The sequence below is a fragment of the Opisthorchis viverrini genome, assembly GCF_000715545.1.
Source record: "Opisthorchis viverrini unplaced genomic scaffold opera_v5_314, whole genome shotgun sequence".
In the NCBI taxonomy this organism is placed as follows: Eukaryota; Metazoa; Platyhelminthes; class Trematoda; order Opisthorchiida; family Opisthorchiidae; genus Opisthorchis; species Opisthorchis viverrini.
Window position 1 is genome coordinate 62,662 of NW_008751973.1, and position 17,992 is coordinate 80,653.

A 17,992-nucleotide genomic window follows, 5' to 3' on the forward strand; every position below is an offset into this window, starting at 1 on the left:
TGTCCAAAGCTCTGAAGTTAATCTTGGCTGAACGTGTACGTGACCTGGAGAACGACGCCCTTCTGAGCAATCACAAATATGGGTTCAGGCGCCAACTCTCTTCTGTTGACCTACTAGCGGCTCTTTTCCATCAATGGGTGCAACCATTATGGAACGACTATCTGATTGCCAAAATGCTAGTGTATGGAATGCAACATGACATGGCGATTTAGATTTCAAATTTCCTAACAAGCTTCTCTATTCATCTACTTTGTGACGGTGCTCCCTCTCGGATCTAACAAGTCTTCAGGGTTTTCTTTCTTCTCGCACATTATCCCTCTAAGTTGTCAACGGCCCCCTCTCTTCTCTTTCTGACCGCACCATGCATTCGCAGATGATGCGACTCCCCAGATTTCTAACGCTAATACTTATTCGTCTGAAAGGCGGCATGTACGCCGACCCCACAAACATTAAAGCCTGGATTTTGTTAAATTTAGCTACATTCAATCCTAGCAAACTCACTCATTTTTCTCCCCCTCGGCCGTTCCTACCCCAAACTTCCACTGTGTTGATTCTTACCCGATCCTTCAGTTATCTAAATGCCTTTCCTGGTCGTTTCTTTTCGAGCCATCCCAATCGGATCCCACATGTGAAACATTACTACCCAGGGTTCCAGATACCTCGGCTTTCTTTTTTCCCACCGCACCTATTTATCTACCTCTCAACCTCTGTTCTTGCACAAACCCAAGATTCACCGGACTATGGAATGCTGTAGTTGTTGGGGGCGGTACCCATACGAATCTTTCACTTCTAGTCCACCAGATGTTGTGTACTAATGACCCCTCTTAACTGACCTGTGTTCCGCAAACCCCCTCTTACCGTTGGAATGTAGTCGGACGTTTGGTATTTTACAGCTACCAACATGGCAAGTGCTCCAGTGAACTTATGTTCCGCTAGTAAAATCGTCCAACACCCTTATGATTCTCTTGTCACCCATATCAATGTGCAGTCCCCCGTAACCGAAAGAGACGATTTTCCTCCTTATTTTTCTCTAGGACTTCTCTCTTCCAGAATTTTCTCCCGCTTTTTTACTTTCTCATTTATAACTATCCTCAATTTTTCATATCTAGTGTCAAGCTCAATGTGTCAAACACACTATGGGAGTTGTGCATCATTCATAGGTCATTCACGTAGTGGGGGACTCGTTCGTGCTTCATCGATTGTTTCATGCGTTTGACCACTTGCTCATTCTGTGATTGAGTAATCCTCTCCTCATAAAACCGATATTGTAAGCAATAAAAAGAGAGTGAGAACCCAATCTACAAGCAACGCCAAAGGAGTCTTTCTGGACCGGCCAAACACTATGGATAAGTGGTCATTGCGGAGTGAACAGAGATAGGCAAGATTATACATGAATTGAAGCCGAAAAGGAACATTTGTTTCCATGGCTCACATAACCTGTCTCAACTCCGCACGGCCGGAATCTCCAAATTATGTCTTGATATTTACATTCAGTCCACCAATATTAGTGCAATCCATCGAGATTGTGAGCAGTGCAGGAAGATCAACGCGATTGACGCAATCTCACTCGGGTGCACTCTTGTGTGTGAGAAAGGAGACTACGTGGCGAGATGGATAGCTAGTAAAGCACTCACTTGGCCATTAGAGCCCGTAGCTCTTGTCGCTCCAATGCAGCTTGTGCGGCTGTAGTCTTCGGATCGAAGCTGTCTAGCACCTCGTTCGCATCCAACACTGAGGTAAACGAACGGGGATTGCTGAGTGTAACGGCCTCCGAGGACAACATGGGCTCCAAAACGCGCGTGATAAGCACATACAGTCTAGTGACAGCTTCTTCGTGCGCTCCAGTGGACCAGAGAAGTTTGGTGTAGGCAAAGACGGTGGCCGGGTCGGCGTTAGGAATGGGTTCCGTTTGTGGAGAATGAGCAGGATCATGACTAAGCAGATTTTGCAACAACTCCCTTGCCAATGTCTGGGAAGCGAAAAAGGATTTCACACAGTAATGTATCCAGGAAGACAGTAAAAACGATGTAGTATAGTCGTACGATTCTAGAAATCTGACGAATATCCAAAAGACCCTGCAGATTGCACGTAGTCTGACAAACAATGAACAATGGAAAAAAGAGCGCGGTAAACCCGCCTCCGGGAATAATGATAACGTTTAAAACGTGCCTACTTACGAAACGACCACTGCGACGGCACAGTCCAGCAAATCGCAGCCACGTCTTCAAATCATCTTGGGGTTTCAGGACAAGGCTGCGGAGCTGAAGTACTTGACCCCAGTCTTCCACAACAGATTGACAGCCAAGCAGACGAGCACACCAGGCTTCTCTTAGAACTGAGCGCCGCTCAGGTACCAGCTTGTATTGGATAACCTCCTCGGCTTCAGAAAGTAATTGTGTGCCGACGAGATCCTGGTCGAAGAACAAAAACAAAACAAAAATGGGGTTAAAACCTTGGGGAGCGGTTCAAAGTGGGAAATCTCACTTCATTGGGTTTGTCGTGTGGCAAATCAAATTAACCGGAATAGTCCTCGTTGAAAATTCTGGTGATTCTCAAAGCGGTGAGTAGTGCCCACCATTCTGGCTTTTGGATACCATTATCACTAGCTAGTCGCTCTGCCGGTTCCAATGTTGCACTGCGGAACCATGTTAAGCAGAGCCACACATCAACCCACGGCAACCACAACATTCCCTCCGAGGATATTCACTACTCGAAGAACCAATTGATTCCAGGTTAGGTGGACCGCTTCTGCAGTGAAAATCAATTGCAATACTGACCAGAAACGTGTAGATTATTGAACTTTTGTCTAGAAGGTCATGGGATGATACCTACCTCGGGTGTCATGATATTCGCATGGCTAAACATATCCAATGAGCACCGGTTAACTGGACAATGACCCTTAGTTTTTGGTCCTCACAAGACGGGACCAAAGGCCGAATAAAACAAATGGTTTAATGGAACTTTGAATGGGATGATAGAACAAACATGGCTTGCAAGGATTTCCTCGAAATTAATCACCAAGGTCAACATATTAAATGTCACTTTACAGTGATACAACCTCTGGTCGAATCAAACGTAATAAACGTGGTCAAATCGAATAGACTGTGCTTGAACTGACCACGTACTTGAAAGAACTTATACAACAGAGTTTTGCTTCAACAGTATAAAAACAGTATAAAACCTAATGGTTTGCTCTTGTCTGAATGAACAAATACCCCTCTGATGGAAACTATTGCCTGCCTATGGACGATGCATACAGCATACCAACAGACAAGCTGAATGAACTGCTCTTACGCTCCACTCTTAATGTACGGTCTCGTACATACTATTGCCAAAGGGAGAGAGTGGGTATGGGGTCGTCTCTAGGCTAACAACTCAAGTTAAGTTGAACTAGGGAAAGAAGAGCTGATGGGAGATATATTGGAACTTGTCCAGTACCACAGATATATTGACGACATATTTTGTATTGTTCGTAAAAACTGTGATTCAGACTAAGTCCTGAATCGATTCAATAACTCTACTGCAAGTTTCGAGTTTACCATGGAATGGGAATGAACAACCATGCCTTTCTGAACGTATTGCTGACCGAAAGAACCGATGGGTCTTTTCATAAAGGAAACTACTCACAAGGTTGCTGAAAACCAAATTGATTTGCAAATGAGTGTATTTGTCGAAACCGATGGGTTCAAAAAAGCGTGTAACACAAAGCAACCACGAGTAGACAGCATATGAACGTTCATAGCTTTGCTCCACTGCAGCAAAAAATACAGTTCACTCTTTATTTGGATTCAAGAACCCGGAAAATATGTCCGGGGGAACGCGAACCAAATGCTGGTAGAAACAATCTAAATGAAAACGATTACCATGATCGGCTCAGCTTACGCCATATTCTGAACAGAACCGAAGTGAAAATAACGGAGACAGTCAAACCCAAACAACTTCTCCTAATACTCCCTCTAAAGAGTAACTCAGTAACCGGGCTAATAGCCAGAAATCTTCCGTAGCGGAAAGATCCACATTCAACGCGGTTAAACTTCGATGCTTCTTCTCAACTTCACGTCTCCTCCACCTACTGACTTGTTCGATGATTATTCATGAATTCAAGTACACATGTGGTGCCAATTACGTAGGTCGTACTCTGCTGCACTTGCCTAAGTGAACTAGAGAACAGTGCTCAAATGGCTCACCTGCAAAATAGGAACGAAATCCAGAGTTTGATTCTGGCCCTCCTGGTCAACCCGAGGCACGTTGTTGATTAAGCTATTGCATTTCGTGTCGTATACCAGGGTAGTACAAAAGCGGTGAAAACGGTTAGATTACGTATTCCCGAGAACGCCAAGGCTAGTTCCACCCGACTTATCATGCCCGCAGCTGAACTGTCCCTATGTTCGTCTCTCGTTCGGTACACACTAGGCCATATCGCCTGCATAACCCGGACACTATCCGTATGTCAGCTGACCCTTGCCTTGACTAACATGCGGATTTCCCTAAGTCCATTTCTACTTCACCATAATTAGTTCACTGTTATTACGTATGATCCCAGAAGATAAACCACTGAAAATATGTGTTCGTCTAGCGTTCCCTTTTCTAGTGTCAATTCAGCAACCACGCTTAGGGTGCCTGAATCACAGCACGATCAGCAGCCTATAGAAGTGGAATCGATTAGACAACACGATATTCTGCAAAGTAACAATTCAATAGATCACGCAATGCACTTACTGCATAAGCTCTGTCATAACTTTCCCCTGTCATTGTTGTCAAGTCTGCATCGAGAACGTCGCGAGCCTTAGCGATATATTGGCAGGCTCGATCAAAACGACCCGAGTGAATATCCAACACAGATCTGTAGAACGCTCCGTAAAAGTTTTGATCAGTAGGCAGAGCACTAGCATATCGTTCCACTTGATCCCATTCATCAGCAGCCCATGCAGCACTGCAAGCCATCGGAGCCATTTGTCTGCGCACAGATTCATCCATCAGATCCCAGTTTTTGGAGACCATCGTTTTCAACGGGACCCTTAAGAACAATGAACGGATACAGTATTACCCTTATTAAGTTTATGGTAGAGGAGAGACAGACAAGATAGTGGGAACTGTGATGGAATGCATATAACGGAGCAAAATAAGAAATAGCTGCGGCGGGGATCGCAGTACAATCTCACCATTGTCCTAGAGCACGGAGACACCGCATGCGTCCAAGCATGTGAGGAGTCTTATCCTTGATACGCTCATCCTTTAGTTTGTTCTCGTACAAATTTAGGGCACATTTCCAATCTTGCAGTCTTTCACGCCATGCTTCCTCATTCACCTATGACAGCAAAACAAAATGTTTAAAGTTCACATGCCGATACGTACAGGGCAAACAGTTGAAAGTTTTCCTTATTCAGACAGGTAAAACAGAGTAGGACAAGAGGCTAACGGATATTTGTTTGGTAACAAATGATTTCGATTCCAAATGAGAAAGAATATGACTGGGATAGAAGGGCGAACGCAACGTCAACCATAAGTATACTTAGCACGCGAGCGCAGTAGATTAAATCAAAACTAAGGGCGGTGTTTTAATCAAACTCGGTTTCAGACCTCTGGGCTCATCACACTAGAGCTGATATGGTATAAGGATCAGTGAGGTGTTCACCGAAGTGTCCACCTCAAAGGTATGCGGCGCCAACGTACAAGTTTACGGAAGCTTTAGACAAGCCAATCTCCCATAACAGATGGCTATAGTACTTGGATGGAGTGGCATATGAAGGATGTTCAAAAAACCCCACAGAATGAATTTGATTTCCTATCTCTACATCACCACCCGGAGAGATCCCTCTGGACACAAACCAGTCCACTTGGCCAGCGACGAAGATACCACCGAAGACAGACTCCTGTGCAGAAAGACCGAATGCCCCACTTATCTGTGATAGTCGCTCTGTGGGGGATTGCTTCAATCAGGTTACCCAGATTAGCTAAGCCAGTCTTAACCACCACTACCTGCTTTTTGAGCGTTTGATTTTTCAATCCGAATAGCTCCATAGAATCACTAAATAAGCAGAAACTCGCGTTGCGAGTTATCTGGAGCTCTGCGTGCAGGGGGCTGCCAACAGGAACGATTCGTCAGGTGTAGCGTTTGTATGAGATGACCTGTCACAGTTTAGATCAGCATGCGCAGGGTCCGAGAGGGGCTTTTAGGTTTGGGAACCTATAATGGCAGGGGGCTGACATAAGAAAGGAAACCTCAGAGTTTTCTGCTCATCAAAGAGGGGCCAGTGTGATGACCACCCATGAGAGAAAAATGTTTCTATCTGATTCCCTTAGTGTTAATTTCACACTGATTTCAGCATCGTTTTGTGATAACAGCAAACTATCCTTCGTGAAATTCGATGTACAATTGCTTTTGGATAAGATGAACCCAGCTATCTTGGAGCACGGGTTCATCAAAAAGTAGTCATTTGAGGAGAAGTCAGCAACCTATAGCGCCCATAAAAGCGCTCACTGCCAACCATGACTTTCAGAAGAGAGGCCTCTTACCCGGGAGAGGCTCCGTCACGAAGAGACTGGACCTTACCGTGGTGTGACGGCTTGCGCATCTCAGCGACCCATTGAGCTGAATTCCATGTAGTGGTTTGTCGGGGAGAGTTGTTGTAAGTAACATCAGTTTAGAGCTCGTGGAAACATGGACAAAAAACAAGCTTACCAGTTTGTCATTAGGTTGTCGTGTTGCATAGATAAGGACCCCAGTAGCCGCTTCATCCAGTTGTAATTTGCTATAGATGGTCAACAAACACGAAAGGGTCTCTTGGCTGGGACTAGATAGCTTCTTCACTTCTTCGAGAAACTCTTGCTCCTTGTAATACAATGCTTTCGCGTAAGCTCGGTTTTTCATTGCACGATCGGCCAAGAGGTGTAGAGATAATGGAAGGGGCACACGAGTCGATGTTGACGAGTACTATCAGAGGATTGAGAATGAGCGAAGAGTTGAATAGCAAATAAAACAACAAGTAATTTCACCCAAAAAAAAACAATGGAAAACATTAGCATCGAGAGGGTTTGAAAAGCACAGGGCAACATCGATATATTAAGGAATAGGTTCAACAGACGGAAGACAAAGATGATTTTAAAACGAGTTGAAGATCGATGAAGTTCTCACATCTAGAAATGGATAAAGTGACGTAAAAAAGGTGCCTATAGAGAGAAATAAAATACTGTGCAAAAACCCGTGCATGTATTGAGGACAGTTCGGTCTGAACTCTTGTTCCAACCGATCAGAAGGACCGACAAGTTTTTCAACACCACCCAAACAACGATTGTGCAAGATTATTTTACACACGTGATATGTGCATGACTGCCGAACAACTTTCCAATGGCTTCGACAGTTGTTCCTATAATGCATCAGATTCAATTGACAGAGACACAGGCAGTCCAGTAACCCCGAGCATTAATTGTTGTTTGACAGTTAATGGACAATAAAAGAGACTTTCATCCAGGGCACACAAACATTATTTATTCCCGTGTTTGAACCATTCATTCGAAAAATATCGGAAATGTGATAAGCCATACCACAGACGAATAGACATCATTGTCTCGCTCGGAGGATAGAGTGTGGGGTAGATGAGTGGACTGCTCTTACTTTACTAGTCATAGTGTTCTCAAAGATATTTATTCAGTCGGCTGAGGTGGTGGCTCAGGTTTCCAGAACTAAGGCAAACTGCAGCAGTCGTTGCTATTAAGACCGACAGAATTGAACAAAGTGGCAACATTATGAGTAGCATGTGAAGTAAAATGCATCAAAACAAAGGGGGTACTTTCATCACTTCGAAATAAAACCATACCTTATCCACATGAGCCATAAACTCCTCCAGATTGAGTATGGCCTGGCTGACCTCTGGTGATTGGTCTGATGAGAGTAACACTTCCTCCAGCTTGCTGATAAGTGCATCCTGCTGCGGTGCTGTTAATTCTGGCCAGCAGCTAACAAAGGCGGCATTAAACAAGGTGCGGCCAATCGTATTATTGATTGCTATGAGATTACTGCAAGCTCGGATTGCTGGATTTGGTGATTCGCGAAGTAAAGCCGTGGTCAATGTCATCAGCCATTGATCCCAGTCTTCACGGCTAATCAAATTGGATGACCGCCAGGCTCGTTCCAAGTTGGCACTGAAATGGAAAGATCAAGTTTCAGTTGAGTAGTGCGTAGAAAGCACTCTAGTGGAAGTTTGGATTCTCATAGTAATAAAGATTCAACTACACAATGTAAAACCTACCCTTTGGTATCAAGCACCTTGATCACAGCGGACGCATCTGGTTCTCTTTGAACTGTGCGCTGAGCACGCGTTTGTGTTGCTAAGCTAGTCATGCCGGTTAGATATTGATCACTGGTCATGGGTAAGTAAGCGCCCTTCTCCACCTATCAACGCATATGAACCAAATAGGCAAACAAGGACAGGCGATTAGCAAAGAAGGTAGAAGTAATGTGCTGAACCTAGATACTCAAATACACGAGGTCTTGGATGTTTGGGAGAATGAAGAACATATATACAGATCTCCCGACTGATTGTCTTTCATATGTAAGCTAGGTCATTCTGCTCATCCTAATCAAATCGCAATTGCAACACTGAGTGTTTCTAGTGTGGTGGAAATTGGACAAACCTTCTGTCCACGATCAAACTGATCAACATCCTTTTGCACACAAAAGGATGTACAGCCCGTTACGGTGTCCCAAAACATAAATCAAATCGAGTATACACAACACAGAAGGTTAAGTACTGGGAAGGTTCAACGGTGAGCAGATGGAAACAGATGAGTGCATTTAAATTAGGACGAATCTGAATTAGGGGGGTTACGGTGTCCCAAAACATAAATCAAATCGAGTATACACAACACAGAAGGTTAAGTACTGGGAAGGTTCAACGGTGAGCAGATGGAAACAGATGAGTGCATTTAAATTAGGACGAATCTGAAGTACATTAGGGGGGGGGCTGAAGTAACTAGAATAATTGCACCAAGAAAAAAACGCTGGACAAATGAAGGTTATGTGAACACGAACAGAGATGTGGTGAATTGCTGGTCGGAATTCGGTGCTGGTGCAAGATTCTACGACAGTCGATGTATCCAACTTCCTTTCGAGTCGCACCACCACGAATTCGGATTGTAAGACCCACTAGTTCACCCGTACAAAAAGGCCTATGATATATGGACGGCTGGGTGGTCAATGTTATCTCCCCTAACAAAAGGAAAACAAGACACTGGAACAAGAACCAGATGTTTCGTCAGAAAATGTATGAGGGCCATCTAACTCATACCTACCAAATCACTGGTCAAACGGAAAGTCAAAAGAGTACGTTGAAAAATAATTTGCACCTGCTCTTCAACCAGCTGACCACTGGAGTTATGGACTGCCTTAACGATACCATTATACATGTGTCTCATTGCAATGTCAAAGAAATGGAACTTTCACACACACACACACACATACATGGATAACTCCTCTCGAGTTCAAACATCCTAAAATGGACTTGAAATGCAGGAAGAGCAGATTTGTTGGGAGCCAAAAGGCATCGATTTCCTGGCGATCCATGAAACAAATCAGAGCGAAAAACCGCTTCGACGTTACTGACTCAAGAGAGTGCGTCATCACTTTCCACATGAAACGTTATGCTTGATACGTATCCCGATAAATGGTAATCAGGCGAACAGATTGTAGCAAATGTGTGTAAAGCATTGTATCAAGCATTAATCAGCTCACTTACACGACCCAACACGGTGTAGAATCGGGTCGGTCGCAGATGCAGAGTGTCCAACATTTTCCGAACCAATGGCAATAAGAGCTTGAATTTTTGGCCCATCCTCAATAGCAAACCAGTCAACACGTCGACGGCAGCTGGGTGTAGTGCATTAATGGCATTGGAACACAACTGGATACCGTGGGAGACAGCAGTCTTCATTGTGGAAGAGGGTGCTGAGGATGGCAAGTGGTGAGGATGTTGATTCAAGTACTGCAGCTGCTGGTGGTATCCTTCCAGGGTCAGAAGAAGACGACAAATAGGATGAACAATCTGACAGGAAAAATCATCCAGGTCCATCCGATCTGTCAATCTGGCCAGACACTCCAGGCAGGCTACCCGAAGCTGCAGCCCGCCTACAAAACCAGGAGCCGACACTGTCGATGCAGCAAGTGACATAACTGTGGTTATCGCAGTGGGAACAGACATCTTTGCGAACTGGGTAAGAGCCATACCTTCAGACGATTTTTGATGCGGTTGTTGACCGTCCACAAAGTCCAGCGACTGTATGTCAAAAGTATCCTCAAACAAATTCCCCTCAGACCTGTTCGGAAGCGCAGAGTCCAACTTTGGTACGGAGGCTGTTGATGTTTTGTTTGACGTATCAGCTGTGCTGTTTAGCAGCATCAGAAGATTTGTTTCGCCGGTGACATCGATCAAACTTGAGATCGCCGGAACCAGTATGTGTGCATGATCCTCCAAAGTATAGCCAAACTCCGGAAGGATTTCCAAAAGCTGTATTAAGATGAAATGAAACAAATTGAGCGAACCAGCAAAATCCTCACTCATATAGTGATGAGACAGAGAAAACACAACTCCATAAAAACAAAAATGGGAAAAGAGTGAAGAGGTATTCGAGGTGCAAAGAATGAGCTTGTTTCTTCCTAAAAACGCCGGATGAACGGATATAACTAGATAAATAATTACTCCATGGACACCCAGTTATTCTGTTGTAAACTCAGTTACGCGACCGGAAGACAACAACCGCCCCCTTGGTAAGGGCCAGACGGAATTATCACAACTGCGGGAACTCATATAGTGCCCAGATAACAGTTCCCGGACAAATTTCAAAACTCCGTGCAAACCATAGAAGAGCTCAAATAGTCAAACTATGTGCTCAAAAGCTTGGCACGTGTGTCCGCTTAAACAATGAATGTTGTGACTGTGCCGCTGTCAAACTGGTTGGATGAAGTGGTGCAGCTAGACGAGGCATCAGTTCTTTATTTATCCAGATAGTTTTACTAATTTACTCATTAATTACCCAAATAAAAGCTGCCGCTTTCATATGGTGGTCGGTACTAAGTGATACAATAATCTCGCGGAATACAGTGATTAGAACTTTGTTCCACAAGGGCCAACAGGGAGAAGCCAGACGAAGGGCAGCGATCCTCCAACAAAGTATATTCGGGCGCAGAGCGATCGGAATAGTCATTTAGCAAAATGACACAGTTGGGGCTGTATTTAGTAAGGGCACTGTGCACCAAGAATGGCGCCACTACTTTGTAGTGTGAAACTATGAACCGCGTTACACCTTTTAAAGTTCTCGATTAAGGTCTGTTTATCTTTTAGAATTGCAGGCTTTAATGTTGAGAAATATCAGGCAGTTGAGGGTAGCACACATACTAACCAGGATCCTGCGAATTTCACGATTCTCTCAATGGACTGCCCTTGGAAAAAGGCTAGAATCCGTTGCGGGAGATAGGCAGAAGTAAGATACCCCACATGTACGAATATTGCACTCCCAGAACCCAAGCTTGATGGTGGAATTATACTGCACATCAAGCGTTCGACAAAGCTTAAACTGATTTTTATACCAACCTAACTGTTCTCAGTGTCTTCAATAAATTTTGTTTAGGTGGGCATATGTTGTAGGCGTTTTAGCTACTTCAACGTCTGACCTTACGAGGATACACGCCACCATTCTTATCCTTTTATGTGCTACAAAACCACGTTCACCTTCCTTCGTCCAAGTGAACTACAAACAGTGAAAAGAGTGGGGAGTTCAAATCAGTAAGTGCAGTTGAACAATATTGATAGACAGGGGGGGAAACCTCTCAGTTGATTCAGTCATGTGGCGAGTCACCAGCAATACGCAACCCTGCGTCAACAGTATACCATTCGGACAAGATTGGCTAGTCTACAGTATAACTGGTGCCTCAGAAGATACAGGCCCTTTATCCACCAAACAGATGTTTCACTTCAAGTGATCTGGATGCTGATTAACTGGTTGGAAGTTTTCTTTAGATCATAAGATTATAGTCATCATAATGTTGAAGAGAGAGCAGACTGTCTCACAAAGATAATCCGCAATGAAGTCAACTTTTCTCATTATCATTCTCCGGAGAAGAGCAACGGCATAACGAGAATTACGCGATTCACTAAAGGGGTAGATAAAACAGAAAAACTCAAGTGTCACTGATACAAATAACAGAAACCACTGTTTGCGAGAACTGACACTCTAGTCAACATTACACCTTCGTGAACAGGACACTCTAAACTATCCAGTTTCAACTAGTCAATTATGCCGGACTTGATATGTTGGTCCACGAAGAGAAAGGATGTAAAGCACATGATTACAAACTCACCAGAATTAAATTAGCTTCATTCAGTTCATGATGAAGCGTGCGTAGAATGACCGGAATCAAACGTGTGAGGTGTGGACGAAACTCTGCACCGAGTACGGAAGCCATCGGACTGAGTAGCTGAATACAAGCATTCTGAACGTTCGGGGCGACCCACCAATGGGATAACAGTAGGTCGACGACTTCAGTGGCGAATTCTTTTGTATGTAGCCGAACTACATTCATGATCGAGCCAAGTTGACGAATAAGGAACTCCGCAAGCTGTGAGCAGGGAAATAGTGTCACAGTGAGTGCCATCGAAAGCACAGACAAAATTGGGTAAGCCAACGTCCTACGGTTTCTTAGAATCACAGATCTACTTACTCCTACATCACGCGTGTTCCGTAAGCAATTGAAGTAGTCCGGCATTAGTTGTCTCAAATAGTATACTGAGCGGGTTCCCAAGAGTTTCAGCACGTATACAATGGTTTTCACAATATTGCTGTACTGACTGCGCAAAGCCGGATCTCGCAGCATATGCATCAACGCCGATAAAGCACAAACCGAGAAAAACACGTCCCGGCTTTCCCAAGACAGACTGACTACCAGCTCCGGTTGTGCAATGTCAACTGTGAAAACAAAGCAATGTGAAAGGCATATTGGAGAATAAAAAAACACCGCCTGTGAACTATAGAAGAAGGAAAACACCAACGTATCTGTACACCATTACACAGTGAATAGTGTGGAACTGTTTGCTCTAAACAAGAAAGCTCAGGGGAGAAAAATCAATTCCATCAACTAACACTGACCCAACCAAAACAGACATATCCTACGCATAAGTATGACCTAACACCATAAATACTTTACGACAACCTTCTTCTGAAGAAAGATGAATCGGTTCCAGGAAATCCCTGGATCGCTGTCAACCACGAAGCACAATCAGAATCCAAATCTCAGAACAGTGTCATGTAGTCTTCGATCCGATGCTCGAAACCATGGGCAAAATGGAAGCCCAACAATTTTACGTTTGCCTTAGTTGGTGGATCAGTTCCTTATTTGTCCTCCAATACGACAGAGCCACTCTGGCCCGGAAGATCGCGACTGGGGTACACTGATTCAGAACGTGACATATAATGATAGTGTTCATCAATAAGTGTCCATCAGTAGGTATACTGTTTTCTTAGAGTAATTTCAGTACTCAGTACGAGATGTCTCACTTGTTAAGGCACGGACTTGCTGACCAGAAGATGAGCGATAGAATCCGACTTTTGTATCCCGACTGCACCTACATAGGCTTGAGCAACCTGGCAGTATTTCGGCCCTCATGCTTCCTTCGGTTAGACTGGCAGCTAGGCGCCGAAGGGATTCAACGGCTGAAACACTGTTATTATTATTACTCATACAAGTGGTCTCATATTTCGAGTCCGTCTTCGTGAGCTCGGGAATTGTCAGTTTCGCATGTGTGAGTTCGGGTCGGACACGGAACTCCGTCCGAGTGTTGATTTCTGAATGACTCCAAGGGACGGAGTGACATGCTACGAACGACTTACTGTCGTTGCCGATGTGAACATTCATTTCTTGTCGTGTCTGATTAGTTGGAGTAAAGCTCGAATTCAGTTGATCAGTCAGCCAATGGGTTCGCAATGTTGTCCCAATCTGAACCAACCAAAGATGCGATGGATGACGCTGCGTAGAATATGGGTCCTCACCGGCAATTAGGATGTCGTGATTTTGGCGTACAGTTTAACACTTCCTGTAGCTAACTATAGACATCACCCTCGATGGAAACATCAGATAAATGGTATAGATGGCTTTAAAGATCATATACAATGGGGCCTTTGGAAAGAGTGTAATCCTAGACGAAGAGAGAAGGCTATAAGCTTAGCTGTTAGGAGCGAGAGTGACGTTACACAGGCCGGAGTTTCACTTTGGTTGTAAGGAATATTCCATCCCCGGAATGCAAGATGAACCCAAATCAGGAATCTGTGCCTCCGAAGGGCAAGCGAGATTTCGCATAGTGAGACCCTGTATTTTGATGTCAAGGAATGAGTGAATGTTCTAGCGTCCGTGTTCACTATGGTGTACACTATGAAACAGGTTTAACTCGCGTAGCTGTTTGGGCTACGATTAAATCGGCGTTGGCAGCGTCGCTTACGGGAAACGGAGTTTTGTATTCAAGACAAATCTATGGTAAAATAATGGAGTGCGCACCAATAAAGTCCCGAGGGTTGCGCAAGTTTTCTCTGGGGTTATACCTCTGGCCCCTGTGCGGTTACTTACAGACAGCGAAGGCTCAGAGAGCAAAAACCGATTTTATTCTCCCGGTCCAATTTGGTGCTCGTCCAAGTACGATTCCCTAGTCCTTGCACATCCAAGTACGACCCGAACAGTAGCGAGGTTCCGCAGTCTAGGTAGTGCCACATGCTGATCGGGAGACCGTATTCTCTTCGTGAAACATGGCGGAGGAAGGCTTCTCAAGTACTGATGTAGTAATTGGGCCTACTCGGAACTCAGTAAGGCATCTGTTTGGCAGCTGAAAATTTGCCAAGTACCAGTTAAAAGTGTCGCAGCACTGTGTTGCACATTTGATGACAAGCATCAAGCAGGTTCCAACGACATCGACAAATTTAAGAAAGAACTCTCCATGTGGAAACAGAAAACAAGTCTGGTGACGTGTGCAGTGACAATCCATTTCAATGCACAAAACTAAAAACATCCACTTGAAATTAAAAGAAAAGTTATCGTAGGAGTTAGCGTGCATGGGTTGCTCCCATATATCTTAATAGTATACGATACCCGATAAAGGAATTGTCTAACATAAGGTCAATTCCGTGTTTGTTATCAAAAATGTGTCAGCCAGGAACCGAGACTTCATCCAACCCGCTTGCTGGCCTTCGGTATCAGCGCGGTATCATAAAAACTAATACATAGTGGAAGGTCGGCGTATACGCACATGAAGACTGATTTAGAACTGGCAATTTTTATGCAAGTGTGCCTAACTTTTCAACACGATTAAGCTTCAGGATATTCTAAAGGAATCTGGTTTGAGTGAGGTTTCAGTGCCAGACAGGGCCGAGTCCAAGTTGATAACTTATTACTTATGCCTAGCTCAGCGAGCAGATGAGGACTCATGGTTCAGCAATTACTGTTACGCGAGAATTGATAGCGGAAAGAAACTACAACCTAAGTCTATATACTTCGTCGCGATAAAATGTGACCTGAATTAGTTACTGTTCCCCGTAAAAAGCTAAATGATTAGTTGTGAAATCGCTCCATTTCAGCACTCATGTCAGCCACCCTTCGTCTCCTACACTTTATTGGCAGAAGCTGTATTAGATTCGGTATAAGATTCTCTATGTGCATTAATACATCGCTAACGTTTTACTTCGTAACATCAAGGAGTTATTGTAGGTTAGTATTCAATGAACATTGAGTCTCGCGTATGGGCTATAAACGACTAAGCGAATTGAATGGCAACGGAGAACGCTGAGAACACGGATCTAGTAAGTACATGTAACCAGAAGGCAGAGGACAAACTCTCAAAAGCTGCGCTTCCTAAAAATAGAGGCTCACCATCTTTCTTGTCATCAGCCTCATGAAGACTGACAGCAATGCCTGTATCACCAAAGGTGTCCACCTGGCCAGTAATCAAGCGGAATTTGAACGGATCCAAAGCTCCGACAACCCCAAGAGCCCGAAGCACCTAACCCAGCAGGAACAGAGAAAAGTGCAAACCGACAATGACAAAATGAGTTGTAAAAGGAGAGTAGTTGAGTAGTGTTCGTAACTGAACAATCAATGAAATGTAGAAGAATGCACCGGATACAAGTGGTGCCACCCCAATCGCTGTTCGATTATGCATTTGTAAAACCATTAGTCAGGATCTGCACACACAAAATGGCATGAAAACGAATCCAACCTCAGCGAAACCATGGAAGCCTGTGATGCTAACGGCCTTATCTTCAGGCTTATTTGTCCCACTGAGTTCATCAGTACTGCACTAGACTACGTAAAGTTCGGTTCTTCTCAGATGATTCGGTACTGCGTGAATGAAACTGTGAGTGCTATAGGCGCAAGTTGGAAATTAGGGTAAAGTGCACTGCCAAGAGGGTCCTAAGCAGGTTAAAAAAAGTAAACATGCCACCTGTTGGATCCTTCATAAACAAAATGCAACACCCAAACTGGCCGGTATAAGTGATTCAACAGGTAACCTAAAAGGGCCCCTTCAAAGCCAAAAATCGAACTGAGGGGTACGCCAAACATTCTTACACACTAATTGTGATGTGTGGAACAATGGAATCGGCTTGGACGGAAGCAGATCAAGGGTGTGCACACACTGATGCTGTTCAAATACTTGAACACTTGGCTGTTGAAAGTTCCTTAGGCCCTTGAACTCTTCACACCACCTTGTTCTTAAGTGACACTCATTCTTCACAGACTTATGCCAACTATATTCCAGTATTCCGCGTAGCCAGCAATAAAGATGGGGTAATATCCACCAAATAGAGTCCACTCTGCACTCTCCCTTTTTCCAGCAGCAGCGAGAACGGATAATAGTAACACCAAGTAAAAGGTGCAATCTGTCGACTCTGGAATAAGGACAATTCGTGAAACACGTGCGTCTCTCAATTGAGCCAATTCAGGGAGGATTGTACACCTCATAGAATGTGAGTGTAAGTACCGACCAAGACAACTGGTATAGACTGTACGAACTCGAACCAAGCTCACCACTTGGTGACTGCGGTCACGTTCCGTTGAGTTATTTCCTATAGTGCACGGCTTCAGCGGGCTACGTGCCATACAAGACCAACGGCGATTTAAGGTATGACATGGGACCAACAACGATGCTTAGGGCTACTTACCTCTTGTCGTATTTCCTTGGATTCCTCCCGTTTTAGCATATCCAGTAAAATAGGTAACAGCTGTGGATGACGTTCGTATGGTGTCACAACATAACCCGTGTTGGAAACCAACGTGCCCAAGGTCCACACGGCGATCTGCACAAAAGGGATTATTCACTATAGGAAATGCTTTCAACACATTGGCTCAAAACCAAACTCGGAAAAGCTGTTACCAATGAACGTAGAACACCGAAAGCTAATGAGCCACTGGGTGCGTTTCGAATATTAATAATTGAAATTAATGCTATCCATTAACCTGAAGGTTCCTCGAGGGTCGTTGAAGGAGTTTTACAGCAAAAAGAAGTGACGACTGTACACATTCGACCCATAACTACACCATATGTACGAGATAAACAGGAACGCTCTTTACGTAAACTCACCTTTCTTCTAATTTACCGTGTTCAGCTTCAACCTAAAGGTATGCCGAATGTAGAGTGCATTGCGGCACACAACCACGGACATGCAAAAGTGTCGTGACCACTTACCGTGGATGGTCTCCTTACAAAGAAAGTAGCCCTGCATATCGCCGGTAAAGTTGGACTGGTATGGTTACATGAGATGGACCAAGTGCTAACAGCGCGAATTTACTGACCGGAAGGTCCGTGTTTCGAACCCCACCTCTGCCTCTCAACTTCCCCTGTCTAGGCTTGGGCAACCTGGTAGTATCCCAGCGCTCGTGCCTCCTTCGTGTGGCATGGCAGTTGGCACCGAAAGGGTGCTGCATCTCAACGATTATTATTATTATTATTATTATTATTATTAT

The 17,992-nt window shown here is 44.3% G+C and overlaps 2 protein-coding genes across 2 annotated transcripts in view; one reads left to right on the plus strand and one right to left on the minus strand.

The window, feature by feature from the left end:
• T265_09902 (hypothetical protein) overlaps positions 1–17,992 on the minus strand; it is a gene marked incomplete at both ends in the record, with an annotated part of 61,211 nt that overhangs the window by 18,989 nt on the left and 24,230 nt on the right. The window contains 12 exons of the mRNA XM_009176113.1: positions 1,635–1,969; positions 2,178–2,411; positions 4,720–5,017; positions 5,163–5,308; positions 6,683–6,934; positions 7,818–8,142; positions 8,250–8,392; positions 9,735–10,502; positions 12,353–12,610; positions 12,713–12,957; positions 15,902–16,031; positions 17,191–17,325. Of these exons, the coding sequence (XP_009174377.1) occupies positions 1,635–1,969; positions 2,178–2,411; positions 4,720–5,017; positions 5,163–5,308; positions 6,683–6,934; positions 7,818–8,142; positions 8,250–8,392; positions 9,735–10,502; positions 12,353–12,610; positions 12,713–12,957; positions 15,902–16,031; positions 17,191–17,325 (3,269 nt within the window). The remainder of the gene's footprint in view (positions 1–1,634; positions 1,970–2,177; positions 2,412–4,719; positions 5,018–5,162; positions 5,309–6,682; positions 6,935–7,817; positions 8,143–8,249; positions 8,393–9,734; positions 10,503–12,352; positions 12,611–12,712; positions 12,958–15,901; positions 16,032–17,190; positions 17,326–17,992) is intronic.
• The window catches only part of T265_09901 (hypothetical protein), a gene marked incomplete at both ends in the record, with an annotated part of 17,266 nt that continues 1,713 nt past the window's right edge, over positions 2,440–17,992 (plus strand). Inside the window, one exon of the mRNA XM_009176114.1 lies at positions 2,440–2,560. Within this exon, the coding sequence (XP_009174378.1) occupies positions 2,440–2,560 (121 nt within the window). The remainder of the gene's footprint in view (positions 2,561–17,992) is intronic.